Genomic DNA, 24,508 nt, shown 5'->3' on the forward strand with positions numbered 1-24,508 from the left:
CACAAAACTAAAACATTCCTTACGTACTCACTTTTAAATCTGGGTTAGGTAAGGCCCTAGAATTGATTAAACCTAGTATTAAAAGTAATATTAAAACTAAGACCGAATGTATAGAAACAAAATGGATTTTAGAACTGCATACTGACTGTGGGAAAGATTTAAATGGTTCTGTACCTTTAAGACCTGTGCTGAGATCTAGGGCCTTACAGTGAGTACTTAAGGAATGTTTTAACTTTTGTGTATTAGATCTAAGGAAGCACCTGTGATAAGAGTGAAAGTGCTCATCTTTTAATTGTTTTTCTGTAGTTTTAATAGTTTTAATAAATGTGAATTCTGGTGAAATTTCTGCTGTGTCGACTGGATATACTTGTTTTGTGCTAATTGAAGTTGTGGTTTATCCACATATCTTGTTTTGTTTCTTATTTTTGATTTGTCCAGATTTCTTGCTCCCAAGAGGCTGAGAGGTATGGCTACCAGTCGTGTTAATGTTAAATCTTTAATGGCCAAATGCCCCCTTTTCCCATTGCATCATTGACTATTCTACCTTTTTAAATGGTTTGCAATGTTAATTCCCTTCTCTTCCATTCCTCTGGTCTTCAGTAAATCTACATCATAGAACTACAGCTATTTCATGTTTCAGATGCCAAAGTTTTTTATGCCTGTTTTTAGATGCCAATGTTTTTATGACAGGTTTAGATTCTGTGTTTTTCAAGCCAGTTCTTTCCAATGCCAGTATTTCGAGCCAGTTCTTTTCAATGCCAGTAACTAGCTTAGTTCTTGTGTGCCAATGCCAATGTCTAGCCAGTTCATTCACAAGCCAGTGTCAGTGTCTAGCCAGTTTGTTTGTATGTCAGTATCTATCCATTTTTTTTCACATGCCAGTGTCTAGCCAATTCTTTCAAATGCCAACTTTGTTATGTTAATTCTGCTAACACAGTTTTGCAAAATGTGTTGTTCATCAGGTAAGTACATATTCAAGAATGAAGAAAGCAGCAGCTTCATTACAGAGTACTGCCAATAAGAAAATGTGCAAGCAGCAGGATGCTTGGAAAATGGAATTCAACTGGATCAAGAAATGCAATGACCTAAAGCATTCTGCATGTACTGCAAAATAGAATTCCTAGTCACCTAGGTGGGAGAAATGATGTCACTTGATGAGGCAACTGAACACAAGACTGATATTCTACAAGCAAAATCTTGTCACCTGATGACAAAGTGGGCAAGGAACACAAACCGTGAAGGACCTCAACTTAAGATAATTACAACAGAAGCCTCTGAGGTGTTCCATGCAGTTAAGCATCACATTTCCTATAAAAGTTTGGACTGTGCTGTAAAATTGGCCAACCAGTTGTACAGTGACTTGCACAACACAAATAAACTATCTTGCGGAAGAACCAAGGCTGAAGACATTGTTAAAAATGTTTTGGTCATAGACCGCACTCACTGGAATGCCTTATGCATGACCTGTAGAAACCAGGCACTTAATTTGCATTACAATCAGATACTTCCAACGAGGGAAATTTAAAATTATTTCTACTTATTGCGAGTTATTTTTCAAAAGAAGTAGGAATGGTGAATGTACTTTTGGACTTCTATAAAGACCCTGATGAATCTGCCCAGGCTATATCAACAGATTTCGAACATTATGGAAACGCTCTCCTTGCACTGGAACAGTATTTCAGCATACGGGGCTGATGATGCCAGTGTGAAGTATGGGAAGAAATCTGGTGTGTATACCAGATTAAAAGAAAAGTGCCTATCACTCCAGAAGGATAACTGTGGTACCCACAATATTCAAAATGCAGCCATAAAAGTTGCAGCACAACTACCTTGTTATGTGGAAGTGCTTATGATGAACTTTTTAACCTTTTCTCAAGTTCTGCCACAAAGACCAGAGACTTGAAAGACTTCTTTGAGTTTTGTGGCATGAAATTTGAGAATCTCTTAAGTCATGTGCCAACAAGACGGCTGAAACTCATGCCAGCCATTAACAGAGTAGTGAAAAATCTGACAGTGATTCCCCCCAGTAGATATGGCAATACTTTTCACATAATGAGCATGGTGTGAATACATTGCCTGCACTGCCCCAGCACTATCTGCACTTACTCAGTGCTGTTCTCATGGATTTCAACAATCACATAAGTATATTAGAAAATGCAGCACTTACTACCATGGAAACATTTTCAATGATGGCCTCTCAAGGAAAAACTGCAGGCAGGAGTTGAAGACGCTTTCTTTTGTGGAAAACTTAGGGCACTTATGAACACATTAGATAGCATTTCTTTTAACAAGCTGAAAAGAGACTTCATTGTGTTCCTGGAGACAGCAGTTAAGTACTTAGAACAGTGGTTTGATTTTAGTGAAAACAACTACTTGTTTACACTTTCTAAGTTATCTTTAACCGAGCCCTTTGTTTTCAGTGACTTACTCAGTGTGACCATAGCAGAGTCTGCAGGACACAGATGAAGGCCATGTTTTCAGGGATTATTTAGCAATCAAGCCCTTTCTCCAAGAATTATGTACCACAGACAAATCTACAGGAGAAAAGTGGCTGATGCCTTTCAGAGAAGGGCTGCAGCTGACTGCACTATATCCAGTGATAAGAGTATTATCCATACCAACATCTAATGCATTTGTGGAGTTTTTTTCTTTTGTGAAAAATAAATTGACAGATGTGTGAAACTGTTGCAATGTGGACTTATTACTAAAAGCGAGCTAATAATGACTGTAAATTACCATATGAAATGCAGTAACCTTTATTTAAATATTGGATCAAACCACGTACTTCTTCATGCCATCAAAGCAAATGCAAAGAACACATTTAAAAAGAAGTGATTTAGTTTAGTTTAACTGTAGTGTGCAGTATATAAATGCTTTGTTCTTGTTTTGATTTTTTGCTTTAATTTACTCTTAACATACTCTTAATTATACACATTTAAAAAATAGTGTGCTTGTGTGCAGTATGCAGATTTTAGTTTTCTTGTTCAGAATAGTTATAGTTAGTGTAAAATGCAGAACTTGAGTTTTTTTTATTAAAAAAAAAAACAATTGTTTAACATCAGAAGTGTGTTTTTTTTTCTGTAAAGTTTTCTTGATGTTACAGCTGAGTAATGTGTGGGTTTTTTCAGTAATGCTTCACTTTTACTGTTAAAGCTGCATAATTTAAATGGTTTGTGAGATTTCAGTATGCTATAATAACTTCACACTGTTGTACCCAGAACTCCATCTCCTTCACCACTCCTGGGATGATGTCATGGGTGAAGCTGTGGCCCGTGTCATACGGGCCACACCCCATGTTCCACTTTGGCCTGCTTAAAAGGGGGCAACCCTGGGGGGTTGACTCAGAGCACAGGGGAAAACAGTATCAAAGTAAACAGAAAGGCACTGAAATGCAACTTTAAGCACGTACATACAGCTATAAAAAGTACCAAAGCAGAAATCTTGGAGCAGAATTCACGATACTCCCACTAATGCAATTCTACCATGGAATAAGGCACCAGACTACTGGGATGCAACTTTAACCAAGGATGTATGTATATATATATATATATATATATATATATATATATATATATATATATATACAAAACCATAAAAAGTACTGATGCACAAATCCGGGAGCAGAATTCATAATACAGCCACTAATGCAATCCTAAGGAACTTGACTATGCAGAAATTTGCCAGTAACTCTGTAATAAATGACTAAATGAGGTAATTCTACTTTTGGAAATAGAAGTGCAGTATAATATATAAACAATGCTAAAATCTTGCAGTAATATACTATCTTCACACTACTACAAGGCTAAGGTCCCAGGACAAATTTAAAAAGTACAATAGATAACATTTTGGCTAAATCATCAACAAAAACCAGAGAAATAGAAAAAAGGTACCATCACACCAGTCACTAAAAGTGCAACATGAAATATTTAAGTAAAATTTAAATAAAAGCTTTAGTTTAAAAGGAAGTAACAGCCTCACCACTGAATTCAATGCATATATGGAGATTATACAACAAATAAATGACAAAATATACAGTCATCATTTCAATAAAAACTCAAGTACAAATTAATGAGATGGACACAGTATTACTCTCATTAAATGTAAATGGTTCAAATAATCCTAGGAAAAGATCTAACTTACTTAAATACCTAAAATAAACAAGTCACAAGTGTTTTTCTACAGGAAACTCACTTTAAAGCTAATGATAATTTCACTTGGAACCCAAGTGACTTCCTAAAGCTATCTAATTCATCATATAGTAAAAAAAAAAACGGGGGGGGGGGTAATTAATACTATGGAAGAAAAATATTATTAATCCGCAAGATTTATTTAACTATGAAGATAAAGAGGGCCTTTTATCAATAGTAATAGTAAGATATAGTAATAGAATCTGGACATTGGTGAACTTTTATTGGTTTCCGGGTATAGGAACTATTAAAAAACACACAGAACTTATTAACAAAAGATCTAAAGGTAACTTAATTTTGGGAGGTGATTTTAACTGTATCTTAGATAGCCAGGAGACTACCAACAAAAGAACTTTTCGTATCACATCTACAGGGAGAACTCTTAAAAAATGGATCGATAACTTGCAGTTATTAGACTCATTTAGTCTTAAGAATGAAAGTTCATTACTATTCTCCCATAGTGACTATACATTTAACACTCAAACAAGAATTGATAAAATATATGTATCTCATGATTTAAAAATGAAAATATCGCATTCTTCTATAATCCTCTGTCCCCCGTCTGACCAAAACTCGCTTATTCTTAGAATTCAAATGGATTTCAAAAGACTGATAATCACCAAGAGAATTTCAGCATATTTTACTAAACTAAAAGAGTTTAAGCCATGGTTAGATTTGGAAATGAAATATTTCTTGGATACAAACTATACTAGTGACATAAATATAGTTATTTTATGGGATTCTCTAAAGACATATCTTTATGACAAAATTATTTCTTGGTGTAATAATAAAGCAAAGGAAGGGGAATCAGAGCTAACTAACATTCAAAAACAAATCACAGAAACTGACCTAAAGGTTTTAGAAGACCCTGTTGTAAAAAAAAAAAAAAAGGAGACTGAAAAATTAAATAAAACATAGGATATCTTATTGCATAAAACCAATTTGGCCTTAGAAAAACTAAAATTAAATTCTTATTCAATCTCTCCCAAATATATGCATAATTTAGCTATGAGATTAAAAAGATCTTCCAATGCAAATATTACAAACATAATTCATGAAGGGGATAACAAGAAAAAAGTTCCAGATATAAGTGAGATTTTGGATGCTTTTAAATTTTATTTCACAAAACATTATAACAATAATGACCCACTTCATAACAATACAAACATATGCCTAGATAACTTAAATTTAAATAAAATACCAGAGAGCATAAACATGAATATTCAAAAACAAATTACGATAGAAGAAATTAATGAGAAAATTAAAATAGGTAAAAATAAAGCCCCACGCATAGATGGAATCATTATGGAAATTTGTAAACTATTCCCATCATCTGTCATAACAATACTACAAAAGGCACTAACGAAACATAATCACAAGGCACAATTCCACCAACATGGAGATACTCATTGATTACACCTATTTTAAAGGAAAATAAAAATCCCACTTCATGTAGCTCATATAGACCAATTTCACTCCTTAATAATGACTACAAAATTCTTGTCTATTCTGGTCAACAGGATCAAAAAATCTCTAACTAAAGTCATTAGTGATGACCAAACAGGGTTTATTTACAACAGACGCACCCATGATAACATACATAGAAATCTTAACCACTATAGATATTTTAAATAAAGACAAAGCTGAAGCACTAATAGTCACATTGGATATTGAAAAAGCATTTGATTCATTAAATTGGAATTACCTATTTAAAGTTTTACAAATTTATAATCTTCCTACACAATTCATCACTCTAATAAAGGATATATATATATATATATATATATATATAGAGAGACAACCTGGCATATGTAAAATTAGGTCCATTCACATCTGAAGCAATTAAAATTACTAAGGGTACCAAACAAGGATGCTCCATGTCTTCAATATTATTTGCCCTAGTAACTGAACTTTTTTCCTCAGAGATTCGTTCAAATCCCAAAATTAAAGGCATTAACATTTATAATAAATTTAACTCCAAAATAATGTTATTTGCTGATGATATTTTACTTACCTTGTCAAACTCAGATGAGTCTCTATGTGAATTAAACTCTATTGCTGAGAAATTTCATCAGATCTCGGGTCTAAAAATTAATGCTTATAAATCGAATCACATACTATTAAATAATAAAAATAAATCAAATACTAACATAAATCAAATACTTGGTAAACAAGTTTCCTCTTTAGATTATTTAGGGATTGTTTTATGTGAAAACCTAGAACTATCTACAAATTACAACAATATTCTGAATAGCCTAAAATTATCAATAGGAAAATGGAATAAGCTGTATTTAACCTTTGAAGATAGATTACAGTTAATAAAAATGGTCATTCTCCCAAAGGTAAACAACATTACACAAGCTATCCCTATAATTCCTAGCAAAAAAATCTTAAAAGATTTAAATAGAATCATTATACATTTCCTTTGGTACCCTCCCCAAAAAAAAAAGAATAGCTTATCTGAACCATATTAGGCCCTGGGAGATGGGAGGTATTAACTTTCCTGATTTAGAAACTTATATCAAAGCATCCATTTTCAAAATGATAGTAAATTGGATAGATCCAAAATTTTCCTCATCATGGAAAACATTACATACTGTTATTTTTCAAGAGGAATGTAAATTAGCATAAATATACAACTAAATGATCAGAATAATAAACGCCGGTGCTTTATTTGTGTTAACTTGCAATACAACTGCACCAAACCTACTAATCTAAATGATATAAATTACATTTACAATACTTTTTCGGAGTTTTGTAAATAATAACGTTGATATCAAATTATGGCTCCAGTTATTAACTCCATTTAAAATTACAACAAACTTTTTCAACAGTATTCCTACAGATACCCTTAACTCATGGAAGAGAAACAACTTCATATGTTGGTATCAATGTATGGAAAATCTAATAGTCTCAGATATGAATCAATTCATTAACACATTTAATTTATCAAGCACTGACTAGCTCTCAGTACAGTAATAGCTTATGCAAAAGATTTATGTAGAACAATTGATAATTCCTCATTTAGTTCCATGCCCAAATTTATATTTCATTTATATGGAATAATATATGGAGACTTTAATTGGACAAATTTAATTTCAAACGTGTATAAAATTATCAGCAACTATAAAACAAAAGCTAATCAGAAATTTTGGAATTTCATCACTAAAGGTTATACATTATTGTTATCAAACGAGACCAAAAAAGATACATCATATTCTAGAACGTTAACCTCAAATATACAATGTTGGAAATTTGCATGGAAGCTCCTTCACAGAGCTTTTTACACTCCAAGTAAAATAGCTAAATTTAATAACATGAATAAAACATTATGTTGGAGGTGTTCATTAAAATGTAATGCAGATTAGTTTCATATTATGTATGAATGTTCTTATATAAAGAAATTATGGGAAGATATTGGTGAATTTTTGCAAGCCATTTATACTGATTCTTTTATTTTGTCAAAGTTATTAATTCTCCTGAATATATATGAAGCCACTACAATGAAAAGGAAAGACTGGTATCCTTCTTTGGACTATATTGGCAGTATCAAAAAAAAATGTATCGCAAGGAAATGGAACTCAACTATCAGTCCAACTTTCAAGGATTTTCTAACTCTACTGAAAGAGGTAGGTTTGTTAGAAATCAAAGTTAAGGAAATGAGAATCTTTCCTAGGAAATGGACCAACAATCCTGGGGAGAAGTTCTCTCCCTAATTGAGACACTCAAGATGGTCATAAATTAACTTACATAAGAAGAGAAGTCGCAAGGAATCATCATTTATTTGTCCAACTGTTTAATAATGTATAGCGTCTGTATATGCAATAATGATTTGTACTTCTTATATACAACTGACTTGAGGCCTATGTACATTTGTAAATAGTTACTTTACTTAAATATTTGATTTACAAAATCCATTAACTATTGTTTGTAAAAAATTCTTTCAATAAAATTATTTTATCAAAAAAAGTAAAGAGAAAGGCACTGGAATGCAAGTTGATGTAGGTATATACAACTGTAGAAATGATTAAAACACAAATCCTGGAGCAGAATTCAAAATACTGCGACTACTGTGATCCAACACAGACTAAGGTCCCTGACCAGGCAGAAATTTATCACTAATGCTGTAATAAATGACCAAATGAGGTGATTCTACAATATTCACAGAACTATTTGACTAAGGACAATACTATGGAATACAATAGACAATCAAATAATAAATGCACCTACTTGTGTACTAGTGCAGACTTTTAACAAAGCCAAAACATCTTCTAGGAGGCTACTATAAGTCATCTACAATAAAAATGCAAACAGATTCCTTTTTCTTTACATTAAAATAACTACAATATCAACTAAGACTGCTTTGATTTACATGCATCTTCTGATTTTTTTCCTCTCTAGAACTTGTAAAACTATTCCTAATACAGCTGAATTATTCTTCAGTATCATGCTCTCTTTCCACTTGTAACACCAAGACTAACTGAAAATGGACCACATGGCCTAGTACACCTGCCTTGTTATTAAACTACAATAAATAAAAATAAAACACACACCATCCCCCAGGGATAGCATGTGTCATGTAATTCTTTCCTCAAGAAAAGTTAAACATAGAAATTGATGTGAGTAAATTAAAACAAGTGAAGTTAACATACATCATTTCCTTGTTTCTTCGAGGTCCTTCATAAGGTCTAAAGGGCAAACTCCCTGTGGCAGCATGATAAAATGTCACCCCAATACTCCAAAGATCAACTGTTGCACCATACTTCTTTTGATGGTCCTTCCTCAACACTGCTCGTTCATACATGTCAGGATGCTGCAAATATAAAAGCCAACAATGAAACCTGCAAACTGCTAATCCTAAAACAGGGCATTTTCTTCTGTGTCACTCATAAATGCTACTTCATAACACTGATACATAACAAAAAGACAATAATCTCTAAAACAGTAATGCTAACTGCAAGGGACTACTGGAAATAGAAATCAGTGGCATGCATTTGTGTAACTGTAGCAACTGGTTGTAATGGAAGTGGTTGCTACTCTTCAGAATTAATTTAATACTTACATTTTTTATTTTATGAATTATTCACAAAATCAGTAGCTCTTCTCCCATGAAGTCAATCAACCAAGGTACTTCACTGTGACAAAAAATTTTAAAAAAGAAGCACGGTAGACAAAGATAATATGTATCACTCACTTTCTTGGAAGATTCAGAGAGTAGTGGAATCTTCTTAAAATAATTCTCTAGTGCATCAGTAGCTATCCAACTATAACCACAAAAGAAGGCAATCTATAACTACTTGCTTATGCTTTCCCAAACCCAGTCTTCTACAAGTTCATAAGTACATACTGATCTGAGAGTATCTTAAGATGTCTAGCCCTGCATTTTCATGGTAGTTCTTAGCCCTTTTATTTTGCATAAAAATAACTCCAGAGAAAGGTCAACCAAGGATACGTTGAACATTTATGTTTCCCCTATCCATGAGGGACAAGGGTGCTAAACCAGGGGTGAATTTGTGGTGACTCATCCATTTGTCCGAATTACATTTGAACAGAGTAAGAGAAGTACTTAATTTTATTTATTTATGTGTTTATTTATTAGCTTAATTAGACAAATCAATATTATTATACTACAGGCTCAAGATGCAGGACTGTGTTGTCCTTTGGTGCTGTCTCTGAGCTCCTTACTGCCACGTCTCCACAAATGTGTTATCCTCTGTTCTTTGACAGCTAAGTGCACCCCTGTGAAACGCCCACTATTTTTATGATACCTAACCTCTAGTCTTTTTCACTATTTATTAGACTTACTGAGTTGTACGCAAGACTTTTTATGCGTTAAGTTATCTACCTCATACTGTTAGCTGAGATATTTACCCCATCACTCTATTTTAGCTGTGCAACTAGACTCTACTAATTGTACTTTTTTCTTAATATATAGTCTTTTCTACTCTTATTAGGAAATAATCCCATAACTGAGCTCTCCTTCTCCATTGTCATTACAGCGAGCCCCAAGCCAAAGCTGACTCCAGAGAAAATCTATCTGTCTTGATGGAAGCCTGAACCTAGTACCATAAACAGGGAATGTATGTGACAAAGTTCTGGTCTTCCTAATGTTTGCCTCTGTCCCTCTGTCTCTGACTTCATGGTTCCCATCATAGTTCACCCGTCATTTCCCCCAAGCACCTGCTACTCCATACTGCCCTACTATCCATTGTTCTTCAGTCTAATACCTCCTGTTGCTTTAGTTGATAACTGTTATAAACACTTAGAATACTGTCCTTAACAATACTATCCTCCTTCTTCCAGCTTTATTATCCCTCTATAAATTGGACAACATAATTACTTAAAAGATCTCTCTCTGCTGCCTTTTACCTGCTCTATTTGCCCTGCTACCTGCTCTCTCTCTCTCCTAAGGCTATTTTTTCCTCTGCAAATACCTCTAACTTAACCCACTCCATCCTCTCTCCTTCACTATTCAAGCTCTATTTCAACCGTAAGTTACCTTTCTGATTGTTTTTTCTTCTTACAGAGCTGCGCAAGGGGCTAGGGCCAGCCTACTACGCTTAGGCTCACTCCGCTCCCCTACCCTATCCTCATTCCCAACCACCCCCATTACAATTACCTTTACAGCTAACTGCACAAAACCCTTCCTCCTAAACCATCCAATTAAAATAAAGGACCTATACCACACTCACAATAACTAATCCACTCATACCACAGCAGCAGAGACACAGACATATACCTCTACAGCTACTAATTCTAACTCCATAATTCTCCCCCAACCTAATCTACTCTATATTTCCCTTTCCTTTAACACCCCACACTCAACCAAATACCACCTATTCTAAAATGCACTCCTTCTATGCCTTATATATCATAACACTCTCACTACTAAGATAACCTTGACCCAACCCCGTAAGTCAAATATCCACCCTGACCTACTCTATTCTTCCTAACCAAATAACATTTCATATCTCTTTCCCTATCTACAATCATTCTAACCTACAGCTAATCCCCTTAATGATACAACGTAACATTACAAAAAGCCACATTTCCCTACAATATAACCAACACATATCCAGACATCTCCAGTCCATTATATACATTGCTGCACAACTAATACTTAGTGGAGACATGCATCCAAATCCCAGCCCCTCAACTAAACCCATAAACATTAATCAGGTCAAAATCAACCTTATACCCCCTAGAAAATCTACTGGCCTCTTAATTCCCAAACATTAACATTAGAAACATTAACATAATCGATGAACTGCACGCCACCATATCTTTTAGTTATGTACTTACCATAACTTTGGATGTATGGGATCCATCTCACCTACATTCATAACTGATGGGTTCGGAGCCGATCCGTCGGATCCGACTCGGCCACTATACACTAGAACGAAGTCTCTCATTGGCTGGGCTACCCCTTATCCCATAATGCACCACACCTGCTTCCCCAGATCTTGTTTGTTCGCTTTCATACATACATACAGGTACAGAACACATACCAATAACTGTAACCAACTACAGCCCTTCCAGAGGGGAGCTCAGCAAGACCAATGTTTCCTCCAAATCCAAAAGGTAGGGGGAAGGAGGGTGGGTATGTATGAATGTAGGCGAGATGGATCCCATACATCCAAAGTTATGGTAAGTACATAACTAAAAGATGCAATGGGATCCTATCTCGCCTACATTCATAACTGATGGGACAGCGTCCCTAGCACCTAAATCCCGGGTGGCTCATTGGAACACACTTCTGAGAACTGCGGAACCAAATGAAGCTCTGCCTCGGGAAGCCACATCAAGCTTGTAATGAGAAATGAAAGTGTGCGGAGAAGACCAAGTAGCAGCCGCACAGATATCATCTATTGAAACTTTGGAATGAAAAGCTACAGAGGTGGCCATAGCCCTGGTAGAATGAGCTTTGATTGGGAAAGGCAACTCTTTGCCTGACTGGGAATAAATGAAAGAGATGCAATCCTTAATCCATTTGGCAATTGTGGCTTTGGCAACTGGAAGACCTAACCTATTCTCCGCAAAGGACACAAACAGTTGGTCAGATTTTCAAGTCTGAGTGGTCCTATGCAAGTAAAAACGCAGTTGCCTGTGAACATCCAACTGGTGGAAGGTATATTCTGCTCTATTAGAAAAATCTGGAAAGAAAACTGTGAGCTCCAATGATTGCTGAATGCATAAAGGGGATGCTACCTTAGGCAAAAAGGATGGATTCAATCTAAGGGAAACTCTGTCTTTGTGAAAGATCAAATAAGGAGGGGAAGAACAGAGAGCCTGAAGCTCTGAAACACGCTTAGCAGAAGTTATTGCCACTAGAAAAGCAGTTTTCCACGACAGGAATTTTATATCACAAGTGGCTGCCGGCTCAAAGGGACGGGCAGTTAAGGAAGCCAGAACCAAATTTAAGTCCCAAGGGAGCACGGGATGAGCCATAGGAGGCCTGACGAGCCAGGCTCCTTTAAGAAAGGACTTGCACAGTCTGTTGGCCATTAAAGAAGGCTCTATAGCAACATGAAAATTAGATACAGCAGCCAGTTGAACTTTAAGTGTGGAGACTGAAGAGCCAGAATGAAACAATGAAGCTAGAAATTCCAAGACCTGCGGAACTGTAAGAGGATCAATGCCTCACTGCTGGGCCCAACAAACAAACCTTTTCCATTTGCTGGAATACAGCTTAACGGTAGATGGCTTGTGGGAAGAAGACAAGATGTGCATCACTTCCGAAGAAAGAGAAAGGTCTCTAACTAAGGATGGAAGTGGAGTAGCCAAGCAGCCAGTTGCAGCGACCGGAGGGACGGATGAGAGTGTCCCGACGGATTGGATAACAGATCCGGCACTGGGTCCAGAATCCAAGGGCCCTGTACTGTATACTTCTGAAGAAAGGGGAACCAAACCTGACGGGGCAATGTGGGGCGACCAAAATCATGTGGCACCCGACATGAAGAGCCTTCTGAATCACCCTCGGAAGAAGGGGAATCGGGGGGAAGGCATAAAGCAGACCCGGGGGCCAATTGTGGGCTAGAGCGTCCCTGGGAGACTGTCCCTGAGAGGGTGTCAGAGTGAAGAACTCTCTGCACTTCGCATTGCTGGGGCTGGCGAACAAGTCGCAACAAGGGAGGCCCCATTTGGCGAAGATCTGCGCAGCCACTCTGTTGTTGAGGGACCACTCGTGGGTCAAAAGGAGAGTCCTGCTGAGCCTGTCTGCAATCACACTGGCTTTTCCCGGAATGTGCGTGGCTACTAAGAAACGTCGAGAGGCTATGGCCCAGCGCCATACTCTCATGGCCTCCCTGCAAAGGGGGTAGGACCTGGTTCCGCCCTGCTTGTTTATGTGCCAAACTACCGACATATTGTCAGATAGAATCGCAATAGTACCTTGGGGGAGAGCATGATGAAGTGCTTGTAAAACCAGAAGCACCGCTCTCATTTCCAGGATATTGATGTGAAGGTGCGCTTCGCAATCCTGCCAAGTGCCTTGGACAGACCTGTCCAGATAATGACCCCGCCACCCTATCTGGGAGGCGTCCGTGGTCACTGTGGCAACAGGGGGCTGAAGGGCGAAAGGAGGCCCCCGGTCCAGGTTGGACCGACATAGCCACCAACGGAGGTCCCGACGACAACTGTCCGTAATCAGAACTAGGTGGTTCAGGGGAAGTTCTTGGTATGACCACTGAACCGATAATAGCCATTGCAGCACTCGCATGTGCAGCCTGGCTAACGGTACTAGGAGGATAGTTGCAGCCATCGAACCCAATAACTGAAAAATCTGTCTGGCAGGAACTAGAGATTTGGGTAATAAATTTAGGACCTGTGATTGTAGAACCTGAATTCTCTCTGATGGCAAAAATGCCCGCATCCTTTTTGTGTCTAACTCTGCGCCTATGAAGGTGATACGCTGAGATGGCCGCAGCACAGATTTTTTCCAATTGAAAGTGATTCCTAGCGAGAGACCCAAGGTTACTGTGGCCATCAGCGCTCGAATCAGTAGATGCTTGGAGGTGGCAGTGAGGAGCCAGTCATCGAGATAGGGAAACACTTGGAATCCGAGACTTCTCAAGTGAGCTGTCACCACTGCCAGACACTTGGTAAACACCCTGGGGGCTGTGGTGAGACCAAAGGTCAGTGCACGAAACTGGAAGTGACTGGTTCATGGGCGGAAGCGTAAATAACTCCTGGACTCCTGACGTATCAATATGTGATAGTAAGCGTCCTTGAGGTCTATGGAGCACATCCAGACATCCTTCTCCAATAACGGGAGAATGGACTGAAGGGTGACCATCCGGAACTTGGACTTCTTCACAAAATGATTCAAAAGGCTGAGGTCCAAAATGGGTCTTACGTCCCCTGTCTTTTTTGGCATCAAAAATAATCTTGAGTAAGTTCCTGATCAGATCAGGTCGGCGGGGACGGGCTGGATGACCCCTTTGCTTAGCAGCTTTGAAACTTCTACGGCTGCCAGATCCCGTTGACTGGGTGGCACGTCCAGGATTCTCCTTGTAGGAGGAGAGGGCTTGAAAAAGGGGATGAGGTAACCTCCGGTTACAATGCGAAGCACCCACTGATCCTTGGTTATCGATTCCCAAGCCTGTGGGTGTTTTGCAAAATGACTCCCGACCGGCTCCGGAGAAGCACAGCCGGGCCACATCCTAGGGACGTTGAAGGTAGGAGGAACCACGAAAGGAATCGCGGTCTCCAGAGTTACGGGGGCCTCTGCCACCTCTAGGGCGGCGTCTTCCTGAATCCCCCCCCCGCCTCTGGAGGGGGGATCACTCGGTGGAGTAGAGAACTTTTGAGATTTTCTGAACCACATTTTCCTTCCACTCTGGGCCTTGGGATAAGGTCTAGAGGGAGCAGAAAAACGGGCCCCAACGGCAGTCAAGGTCTTGCCCTCCTGCTCGCACCGAGTGTGTCCTTCACCTTGGGTCCAAACAAAGAAGACCCATCAAAGGGGGCGTCGGCGAAGGAAGACTTAAAGGCCTCAGCGAGTGGACACAAGTGTAACCAGGCTTGTCTCCTAAGAGCCACTCCTGTGCCCGCTGCTCTACTCGCCCCTTCGGCTGCATTGGAAATGAGCCTCATGGACGAGTTGACAATAGAAGTTAGGGTAGTCATTTGGGCGCCTACGTCTGTGCTAACTCCTCAGGAAGGTTACCCGCAAGGGACTCTCCTAACTCCTTGAGGAAGTCCCTTTGGAGCCTTGTAAAATGACAGAGATAGTTCAGCGACCGCATGGTAAAGGTCGCTGAAGAAAGGGGACGCTTCCCGTACCTATCCATGCTCCTAGGATCCTTATTAGGAGGATGAATAGGTTCATAGGTTCATAGGTTGGTACTAGGCTATCAGCCCTAGGGCCTATACAAGCCTAGCCATAACCATTCCCTGGCTATTTCTTCCCACATTTACTTTCCTGGACCCCTGTCTAGCAGGGCGACTGACGTGATCCCTGGGGTGAATTTCCTTTCTCCCATCCAATCGTCAAGGTTCCTCTTGAAGAGGTCCAAAGAGGCACTCTGTTTGACATGTATGGGCAATCTATTCCAGAGTCTGGGGAGTCTCTGGGTCAGGAACCTATCCCTCCAGCATGTTTTGTTTATTGTGATGACAAGGTTTAGATCCCTGGAGCGTGTAGCTCTGAGGGATTGGGATTTCTTTAAGTGTAGCATGTCCAACAGCTCTGGGTTTGACATGGCCTTGTATGTTAAGCAGAGATCGCCTCTGAGTAGGCGATATGCACAGAGTATAGCTGGAGTTTTTAAGGCGGTCAGTGTAGGGCATCTGCTTTAGGCCTGTGATTCTTTTAGTGAGGTATTTCTGAGGCCTTTCCAGTTGTTGCAGATGTCTTGAGAGGTACATACCAAATGGGGCATTGTATTCTATAATGGGTCTAATGAGGGATGAGTACAGTGGGACAATGACCTCCTTTTTCTGGATGAAAAGCCCTTCGTGATGAGGTGTGCCACATAGAAGGATTTCCTGACTGTTGTGGCGATGTGGTTATCGAAGGTGAGACCACTGTCCACCTGTGTCCCTAAGTCTCTTATCACACTTTCTGTGTTTAGTGTACTGCCACCTATATGGTAATTCATGGATACATGTTTTTCCCAAAGGGATAACAATACATTTCTTGGCATTGAGCTTGAGCCCATGGCTCTGGCACCAAGCATCTGTTTCTGTAAGGCCCTTTTGTAGAGTATCCACATCATTTGGGATTCAATAATGGCTCCCAGTTTGCAGTCATCTGCAAACTTTGTTAGCCAGAGTCCCTTAGTGTTGACCTGTACTTCAGAGAAGTAGATGCCAAACAAGAGCGGCCCCAAGACTGAACCCTGAGGTACTCCACTTGTCACTTGTCTGGAGCTGGATTTGGAGTCGGCTACTTTTACAGTGTGGGTTCTATCAGTAAGCCATTTAGCAACCCATTGGGTGACATAGGGATTAATGCCCAACTTAGTAAGTTTATCTATGATTCCAGAGTGGGGGATGGTGTCAAAGGCCTTGGCAAGGTCTAGATAGGCTGTGTGGACCACCTTACCCTTATCCATGGCTCTGGAGACTGATTCAAAGAAGTCAATCAGGTTTAGGAGACAAGATCGGCCCTTCACAAACCCAAACTGGGTGGGGTCCAGTGTTTGAAGGTTGCCAATGTCTTTGTTTATAAGTTCCATGATAATACGCTCCATGCCCTAGCAGATAAGGCTTGTCAGACTGATGGGACGGTAGTTTCCGGGATCCAAGGTGGATCCCCCCTTGTGGATTGGGATAACTGTAGCTCTGCGCCACTCAGTGGGCATGAAACCTGAGGTGAGGCTATGATTAAACATGACACTTAGGTGAGGTGCCAGTTCATATTGTAGTTCATGTAGTACACAGCCCGGGATGTCATCTGGTCCCATGGATGCTGTATTCTTGGCTTTAGAGAGTACGTTTTGTACCTGTGTGGCCGTTATTACTGGAATTTGGCAATCTTCCGGTATTGAGATAGGCCATTTAGGGGGTGAGAGGGGGGTGAAGTTGGCACTGAATCGATCTGCCAGGATATTGGCAATATCCTTTGGATCAGTATATTTAATGCCATTCTGTTTTAGCTCAGAGCAGATCTGAGCATTGCCATTTAGATTCTTGACATAGTTATAGAATGCTTTGTGGTTGTCTTTGGAATCTTTGGCAATTTTATTTTCATAAAAACCATACAATGTGTTCACCCTGCAGACCAAATAAGGGTATGAGACCCAAGCAATGCAATTCCAAATGGAAATGATAAAATAGTTGAAATAATCCAAGATAAATGTAGAATGAATAAAAGCTGGTTTATTTTTAACGCTTGTAAACAACAAAACTGCGTTTTCGAACTTCTTCCTCAGAAAAAACACAATTTCTGATACAACACATGGAAAAAACACACACCTTTTATACATCAATCAATTAGAAAGTTTAAATAATTAATGCTAATTGATTAAAGTAGATAAAATCAAATTTAATTCCAAAATAATTGTTAAAAATCTAAATGTTAAAATATTGCATTATATTGAGGTTCAATAAATTAAATAAAGACATATTTTTAAAAGATAAATGAATTAAAAAATGATTAAAAAGTATATATAGGGCATAGTACTGTTGAAAAGGGTATTTCATTAAATGTTCAACACTGATAGACTGTATGTATCTGTTAGAGTTTTGTGTACTTCTACTACCATCTAGTGGACATAGGGAAAATTACAATTTGGCAGCTCTTAACTTTAAAACTGGTTTTATTGAAAGCATTTCATTTAAACCTGGTTCCTTTGTAGCGTCCAATGTGATCTGCCAAAATAATTCCCTATATTCAAGTTTAGTATCTTCATTCCCAGTAGAAAAAGAACAATTTCTTCTACTAAATTTGCAAACTGCCACACTACAGGGGTAGTATATATTGCCACATGCCACTCCTGTTTTTCTTTCTATGTGGGAAAACAGAAAGAAAACTAAAATCCAGAATATATGAACATACTTATGAAATCAAAAGAAACAATGTAAACAACGCACTGTTTCGTCACACCCAGATTTGTAAGGATTCTGTTTTTTATTTCTTTGTTTTGGAAGTTGTACCAAGGGAGGTCAGGGGTGGCATGTGGGAGACTAAACTTGAATATAGGGAATTATTTTGGCAGATCACATTGGACGCTACAAAGGAACCAGGTTTAAACGAAATGCTTTCAATAAAACCAGTTTTAAAGTTAAGAGCTGCCAAATTGTAATTTTCCCTATGTCCACTAGATGGTAGTAGAAGTACACAAAACTCTAACAGATACATACAGTCTATCAGTGTTGAACATTTAATGAAATACCCTTTTCAACAGTACTATGCCCTATATATACTTTTTAATCATTTTTTAATTCATTTATCTTTTAAAAATATGTCTTTATTTAATTTATTGAACCTCAATATAATGCAATATTTTAACATATTTAGATTTTTAACAATTATTTTGGAATTAAATTTGATTTTATCTACTTTAATCAATTAGCATTAATTATTTAAACTTTCTAATTGATTGATGTATAAAAGGTGTGTGTTTTTTCCATGTGTTGTATCAGAAATTGTGTTTTTTCTGAGGAAGAAGTTCGAAAAATAGAAGTTATGTTCTTACCATAACGTTCCATGTTAGTTGTCTTCTTCTCGCCTTCTTCTTGCTGGATGGGTTCGGAGCCGACCTCGGCTCCGACTCGGCCACTCTAAAAGCTCGAGAGTTGGTTCCACCGGCTCGAGGCTCCCCTTATATCCCACAATGCTAGGCGAGAGTTACCTCAGATCTCGTTTGTAAGCAAACCCCAGCTTATAACAGTAACAGTATAACTGTAAAACAGAATCCACCTCTAACAACAGGAAGAAAGAAGGGTGACCTACATCCTGAAACAAGAAATATGCATAGTAGCATATGAGTAAGAAAGAGGTGGTAGAAAGAGAGGTCACGATCACAACTCCTCTAGGTCTGTCCAGGCCAGGGGGAAGGAGGGTGGGACGCAAGAAGAAGGCGAGAAGAAGACAACTAACATGGAACGTTATGGTAAGAACATAACTTCTATATGTTAAGTTGTCTATCTCGCCTTCATTCTTGCTGGATGGGACCGCGTCCCTAGCACCTTGTCCCGGGTGGCTTAACGGAACAGACTCCTGAGAACAGTGGAACCAAAATTAGCTCTATGCCTAGAAGCTAAATCCAACTTATAATGGGAAATAAAAGTGTGAGGAGTAGCCCAAGTAGCCGCTGCACAAATGGTGTCAATAGGCAGTCTGTCTTGGAAGGCTAGAGAAGTAGCCAAAGCTCTGGTGGAATGGGCTTTAGGTTTATTAGGCAGTTTTTGGCGTCTAATCTCATAAACAAGGGTAATCAGAGATGTTAGCCATCTGGATAATGATACCTTTGAAACTGGAAGTCCCTTTCTGCTTTCCGCATAGGAGACAAACAGCTGATCAGATTTTCTGAATTGTTTCGTCCTGTCCAAGTAGTACCTTAACTGACGATGAACATCCAGGCAGTGTAATTTTTGTTCAGACCTATTTGAATACTCTGGGAAAAAGACAGGAAGGTCAATGGTTTGATTTATATTTGATGTTGAAACCACCTTAGGCAAAAAGGACGGGTTAGTTCGTAAGGAAACTCTGTCCTTATGGAACACAAGATAAGGAGAACGACAACTGAGTGCTTGAAGTTCTGAAATTCTTCTGGCTGATGTGATAGCCACCAGAAAGAGAGTTTTCCATGATAATAATTTCAAGGAACATGAAGCTGCAGGTTCGAAAGGGGAAAGAATCAAAGAAGCAAGAACTAAATTTAGGTCCCAAGGAGAAGGAGGATTTCTTATAGGAGGTCTGAGAAGAAAAACTCCTTTCAAAAAGGCTTTGCAAAGTTTGTGGGACATTAGGGCAGACTCAGAAATGCCCACATGGAAATTAGAAATAGCTGCCAATTGAACCTTAAGAGTAGATGGAGATGAACCTGCATGGAAGAGTTCAGCTAGAAAATCAAGGACTAGTTGGATGGAAGCAGTGAAAGGATCTATGTCCTTTCCTTGTGCCCAATATGAGAAGCGTTTCCACTTACTCAAATAAATCTTTCGAGTGGAAGATTTATGGGAAGCTATCAATATATCTCTAACAGAGTGAGATAATTGAGGAAGCCTGGCTACGGTTGGAACTGGAGGAACCAAGCAGTGAGGTTCAGAGAGGGGAGGGAGCGATGAAACTGACCCGACTGGTGGATCAAAAGGTGTGGAACTAGGTCCAGATTCCACGGTCGCTCCAAAAGAAATCGATGTAGAAAGGGGAACCACACTTGTCGAGGCCAGTAAGGAGCAATGAGGATCAATGAGGCCTTCTGAGCGATAGCTTTCTGTATTACTTGAGAGATCAGTGGGAAAGGAGGAAATGCATACAGAAGTCCCCGGGGCCAAACTTGGACTAGAGCGTCTCTGCTGGGTTGGCCTGGTAAAGGGAATAGAGTGAAATATTCTCTGCACTTGCTGTTTTGGGGAGTAGCAAAAAGATCGCAGCAAGGCTGACCCCACTTGAGAAAGATTTCTCTCACTACAGAGTCTTTCAGAGACCACTCGTGAGGCAGGAGTATAGCTCTGCTCAACTTGTCCGCAATGTGATTGGACTTCCCGGGGATGTGCGTTGCTATCAGAAAACGCTGAGAAGAAATCGCCCATTGCCACAGTCTGAGTGCTTCTCGACACAGGGGTATGATCTGGTTCCGCCTTGTTTGTTGATGTACCACACTACAGACATATTGTCTGTCTGGATTGCAATCGTTCCCAAGGGAAGAGAGTCTTGAAGGGCTTGCAACGCTAAAAGCACTGCTCTCATCTCCAGAACATTTATGTGCAAGTGGCATTCGTTTGGTTGCCATGTGCCCTGGACTGTCCTGCCCTGATAATGCCCCCCCCACCCGATCAGGGAGGCATCCGTTGTCAGAGTAGCAACCGGAGGAGGTGGAACAAATGGTCTTCCCGACAGGAGCTGGGGGGAAGACATCCACCACATGAGATGCTTTTTGCACGCTTGCGTGATCATAATGGTGTGAGACATTGGAAGTTCCTGGTATGACCATTGGGTAAAAAGCATCCACTGAAGGATCCGCATGTGGTATCTGGCCAAAGGAAGGAGAGGTATGGCCGCTGCCATGATTCCCAACACCTTTAGAACTAACCTGGCTTTGACACTGTTGTTGTTGAGAAGAAGTGACACCAATTTGTGAAGGTCTGATATCCTTTGGTTCGTTAGCCTTGCAGACATGTTTATAGTATCTAAATTTGCGCCTATGTAGGTAATAGTACGACAAGGCGACAAAACAGACTTTTCGCAATTTATTGAAATACCCAGTTTTTGACAAACGCGAAAAGTATAATCTCTGGCCATCAGAAGGAGATGCTTGGTGGGAGCTGTGAGAAGCCAGTCGTCCAAATATGGAAACACCTGGAATCCTTGTCGTCTCAGGTGAGAAGCTACCACTGCCATGCATTTGGTAAACACCGGGGCAGTGGTGAGACCAAAGGGCAGGGCCCTGAACTGAAAATGACTGGTTCCCAGCCTGAAGCGGAGGAATCTTCTGGAGCGTCTGTTCATTTTATGTGATAGTACGCATCCGAAGGTCTATAGAGCACATCCAGTTTCCTTTGCCCAAAAGGGGAAGAATGGATTGCAGCGTGACCATCCGAAATCTTGTTTTCTTGACTGATTTGTTCAAGACACTGAGATCCAAAATCGGTCTCCAGTCCCCTGTTTTCTTTGGAACTAAAAGAACCTTGAGTAGATTCCGGATCCTTGTTGGTCTGCTGGCACTGACTGAATTGCTCTTTTGCAAGCAGTTTTGAAATTTCCAAAGCTGCTATATCCCTTTGAGCGGGTGGAACATCTGGAAGGGATTTTTTGACTGATTTGGAAAACGAAGAAAGGGGATAGAATAGCCTTGAAATGATGGACTGTACCCATTTGTCTTGAGTCAGGGATAGCCAGGCTTCTGGGTACAGTGACAATCTTCCCCCGACTGCCTCCGAAGATGGGCAGTCGGGCAACACCTCAGGGATGCTGAAAGGGCTTGTCAGGAAAGGCTTCCCGATTGCCCTGGTTCTGCGGACCCCCTGCCCCTAGGCGGCGTCTACCATTGTTATTCCCACCTCTGCCTTTGGTAGGAAAACGACTCTGTGCGTCAGGCGAAGTCCCTTGAGATTGTTTACGGAACCACATCTTCCCACCCTTCTGGCCTTTGGGGTAAGGCCTAGAAGGAGTTGAAAAACGGACTCCGACAGCAGAAAGGGTCTTGCCATCAGTCTCGCACCTAGTCAGGGTTTCTTTCACTTGAGGACCAAAGAGAGATGATCCATCAAAAGGGGAGTTCGTGAAAGACGTCTTGAAAGGTTCCGCAAAGCTGCATAGCCGCATCCAGGCGTGCCTACGTAAGGCTACCCCTGTCCCTGCGGCTCTGCTCGCTCCATCGGCCGCATAAGAGAGGAGGCGCATGGAGGAGTTGGATATGGAATTAAGGGTAGCCAGCTGCGTGTTCATTTTCTCTTGGAAACCCGCAGCTGTAGGGTCCTTTAACATTTCACTCGCTTCCTTGATCAAGTCCCTTTGAAGACGAGTGAAATGGCACAGGTAATTCAGCGACGCATGGTAAATGTCGCTGAGGAGAACATCCGCTTCCGCACATATCCATGGACCTAGATTCCTTGTTAGGTGGATGGACAGGCACTGAAGGATCAGCCAGTTCCTTCTTTGTGGCAGCAGCTACCACCATAGCATCCACAGAAACTCCTTTTGATAAAAATTGCTTGTCTGATGGAGCTGTGATGAATTTGGAGGGTCTCCTGGGAGTGGGGTCCACTGAATCAGGAGCCGTCCATGCCTTCTTAGCAACCACCTGCATGAGGGGGTCAAGGGGCAACACCCAGGAGGTGGAAGGACGAGAGCCAAACGCCTCAAGATACACAGATTCGTCCTCCGAAGGGTTGAGGGCTGGCCAATTTCCCCTCTGTTTCAGGATCTCCAGAATGTCTGCAAATGAGACATCTTCAGAAGGGGAACGGGGAACCCTCAGAATCATCCAGATCTGTGTCCGACGTGATAGACTCAGGTGAGTCAATGTGCTTCCTCTTGCACTTCCTCTTCCGAGGAGGCTCTTCTGCCAAATCAGGAGAGGCCTCGGAAGAGGATGAAATCCCAAAGGGGCTCCTGAGGAGCTGGCTCTCTGCGGTCCGGGATGAGGGAGTGAGTCGACTGACCCTGAGGCAGCATAGAGGGAGGGGCTGACGGAGCCGACTGTGGAGTAGAGCCAGGCTCTAACACACTCCGCATGACCTCGAATGCACCCCTGTCAGGCAGAGCCAGAGGTCCCGCTCCGAGGAGCTAAGGACCCCCTCGGCACCGACAGTGATGGCTCCGAGGTCGATGTCGGAGCCGAACTCACCAGCCTTGAAGCACCGAGAGGAGAGGGGTCGGACAAGGGTCCGATGCCACTCACCCCTCGAGCCGACGAGGGAAGTCGGCGCCGAGATTCCTCCAAGGAAGAAAGCGGAGCCGGCAGCGGAGCCGAAGACAATTGTCTCGGCTCGGTAACCACAGTCTCGGTTCCGACATCGACCCGGCTCCGAACTCAAAAAGAGTCGAAGGAGGAAAGAGTTGATGGACCGGGGCAGGCACCGACTGATGAGTCGGGCTCTGCAGCATCTGGGCTAGTGCCTCGGACTTAAGTAGTCGACTCACCACCCTCTGAAGGTCATGATCGGAAAGCCTCGATGACCTAGAGGAATGAGACCTTTGGCTCCGTTCAGACAGCAGGGGAGATCCTGGAGCCGAATGAACGGAGCCAAGAGAAGGTGACCTAGACCTCTTTCTGGTTGTCGGCTCCGAAGATCTTGTCGGAGCCGACACGGGTACCTCGATAACCTCGGCTCCGGCTGGGGGCGAGGAAGCCACAGAAACTGTGGACTGAGTCTTATCGGCTCCAGCCGGAGCCGATAAAGGCAAAGGTTGAACAACCTGTGGTCTCGGGTCAGAAGCGGAGCGAAGACCTCGATGCCTTAGAGGGCTTCCCTGTTGAAACTGACAGGGAATCCTCTGGCTTCAACAAGCCTCTCAGAATCAACTTGTTTTTTCTTTCCTGCAGGACCCTGGGGCTGAAGCCATGGCACACAGCACAGGAGTCCTGCAGGTGCAAAGGCCCCAGACAATAGACACAAGAAGTGTGAGCGTCTGTCAGAGACATTTTCTGACAGCACGCATCACACTTCTTGAATCCGGAGACCTTTGCTTCTTTTGACATTTTTCC

At 40.9% G+C, this 24,508-nt stretch overlaps 1 protein-coding gene across 3 annotated transcripts in view; it reads right to left on the reverse strand.

Moving 5' to 3' along the window:
• The window catches only part of TBK1 (TANK binding kinase 1), a 3,544,425-nt gene that overhangs the window by 2,844,192 nt on the left and 675,725 nt on the right, over positions 1-24,508 (reverse strand). For all 3 annotated transcript variants that reach the window (XM_044088041.1, XM_044088040.1, XM_044088042.1), the window contains exon 6: positions 8,840-9,000. In XM_044088041.1, the coding sequence (XP_043943976.1) occupies positions 8,840-9,000 (161 nt within the window). The remainder of the gene's footprint in view (positions 1-8,839; positions 9,001-24,508) is intronic.

The sequence above is a fragment of the Protopterus annectens genome, chromosome 11.part0 (genome assembly GCF_019279795.1).
Source record: "Protopterus annectens isolate FY-2018-M chromosome 11.part0, PAN1.0, whole genome shotgun sequence".
In the NCBI taxonomy this organism is placed as follows: Eukaryota; Metazoa; Chordata; order Ceratodontiformes; family Protopteridae; genus Protopterus; species Protopterus annectens.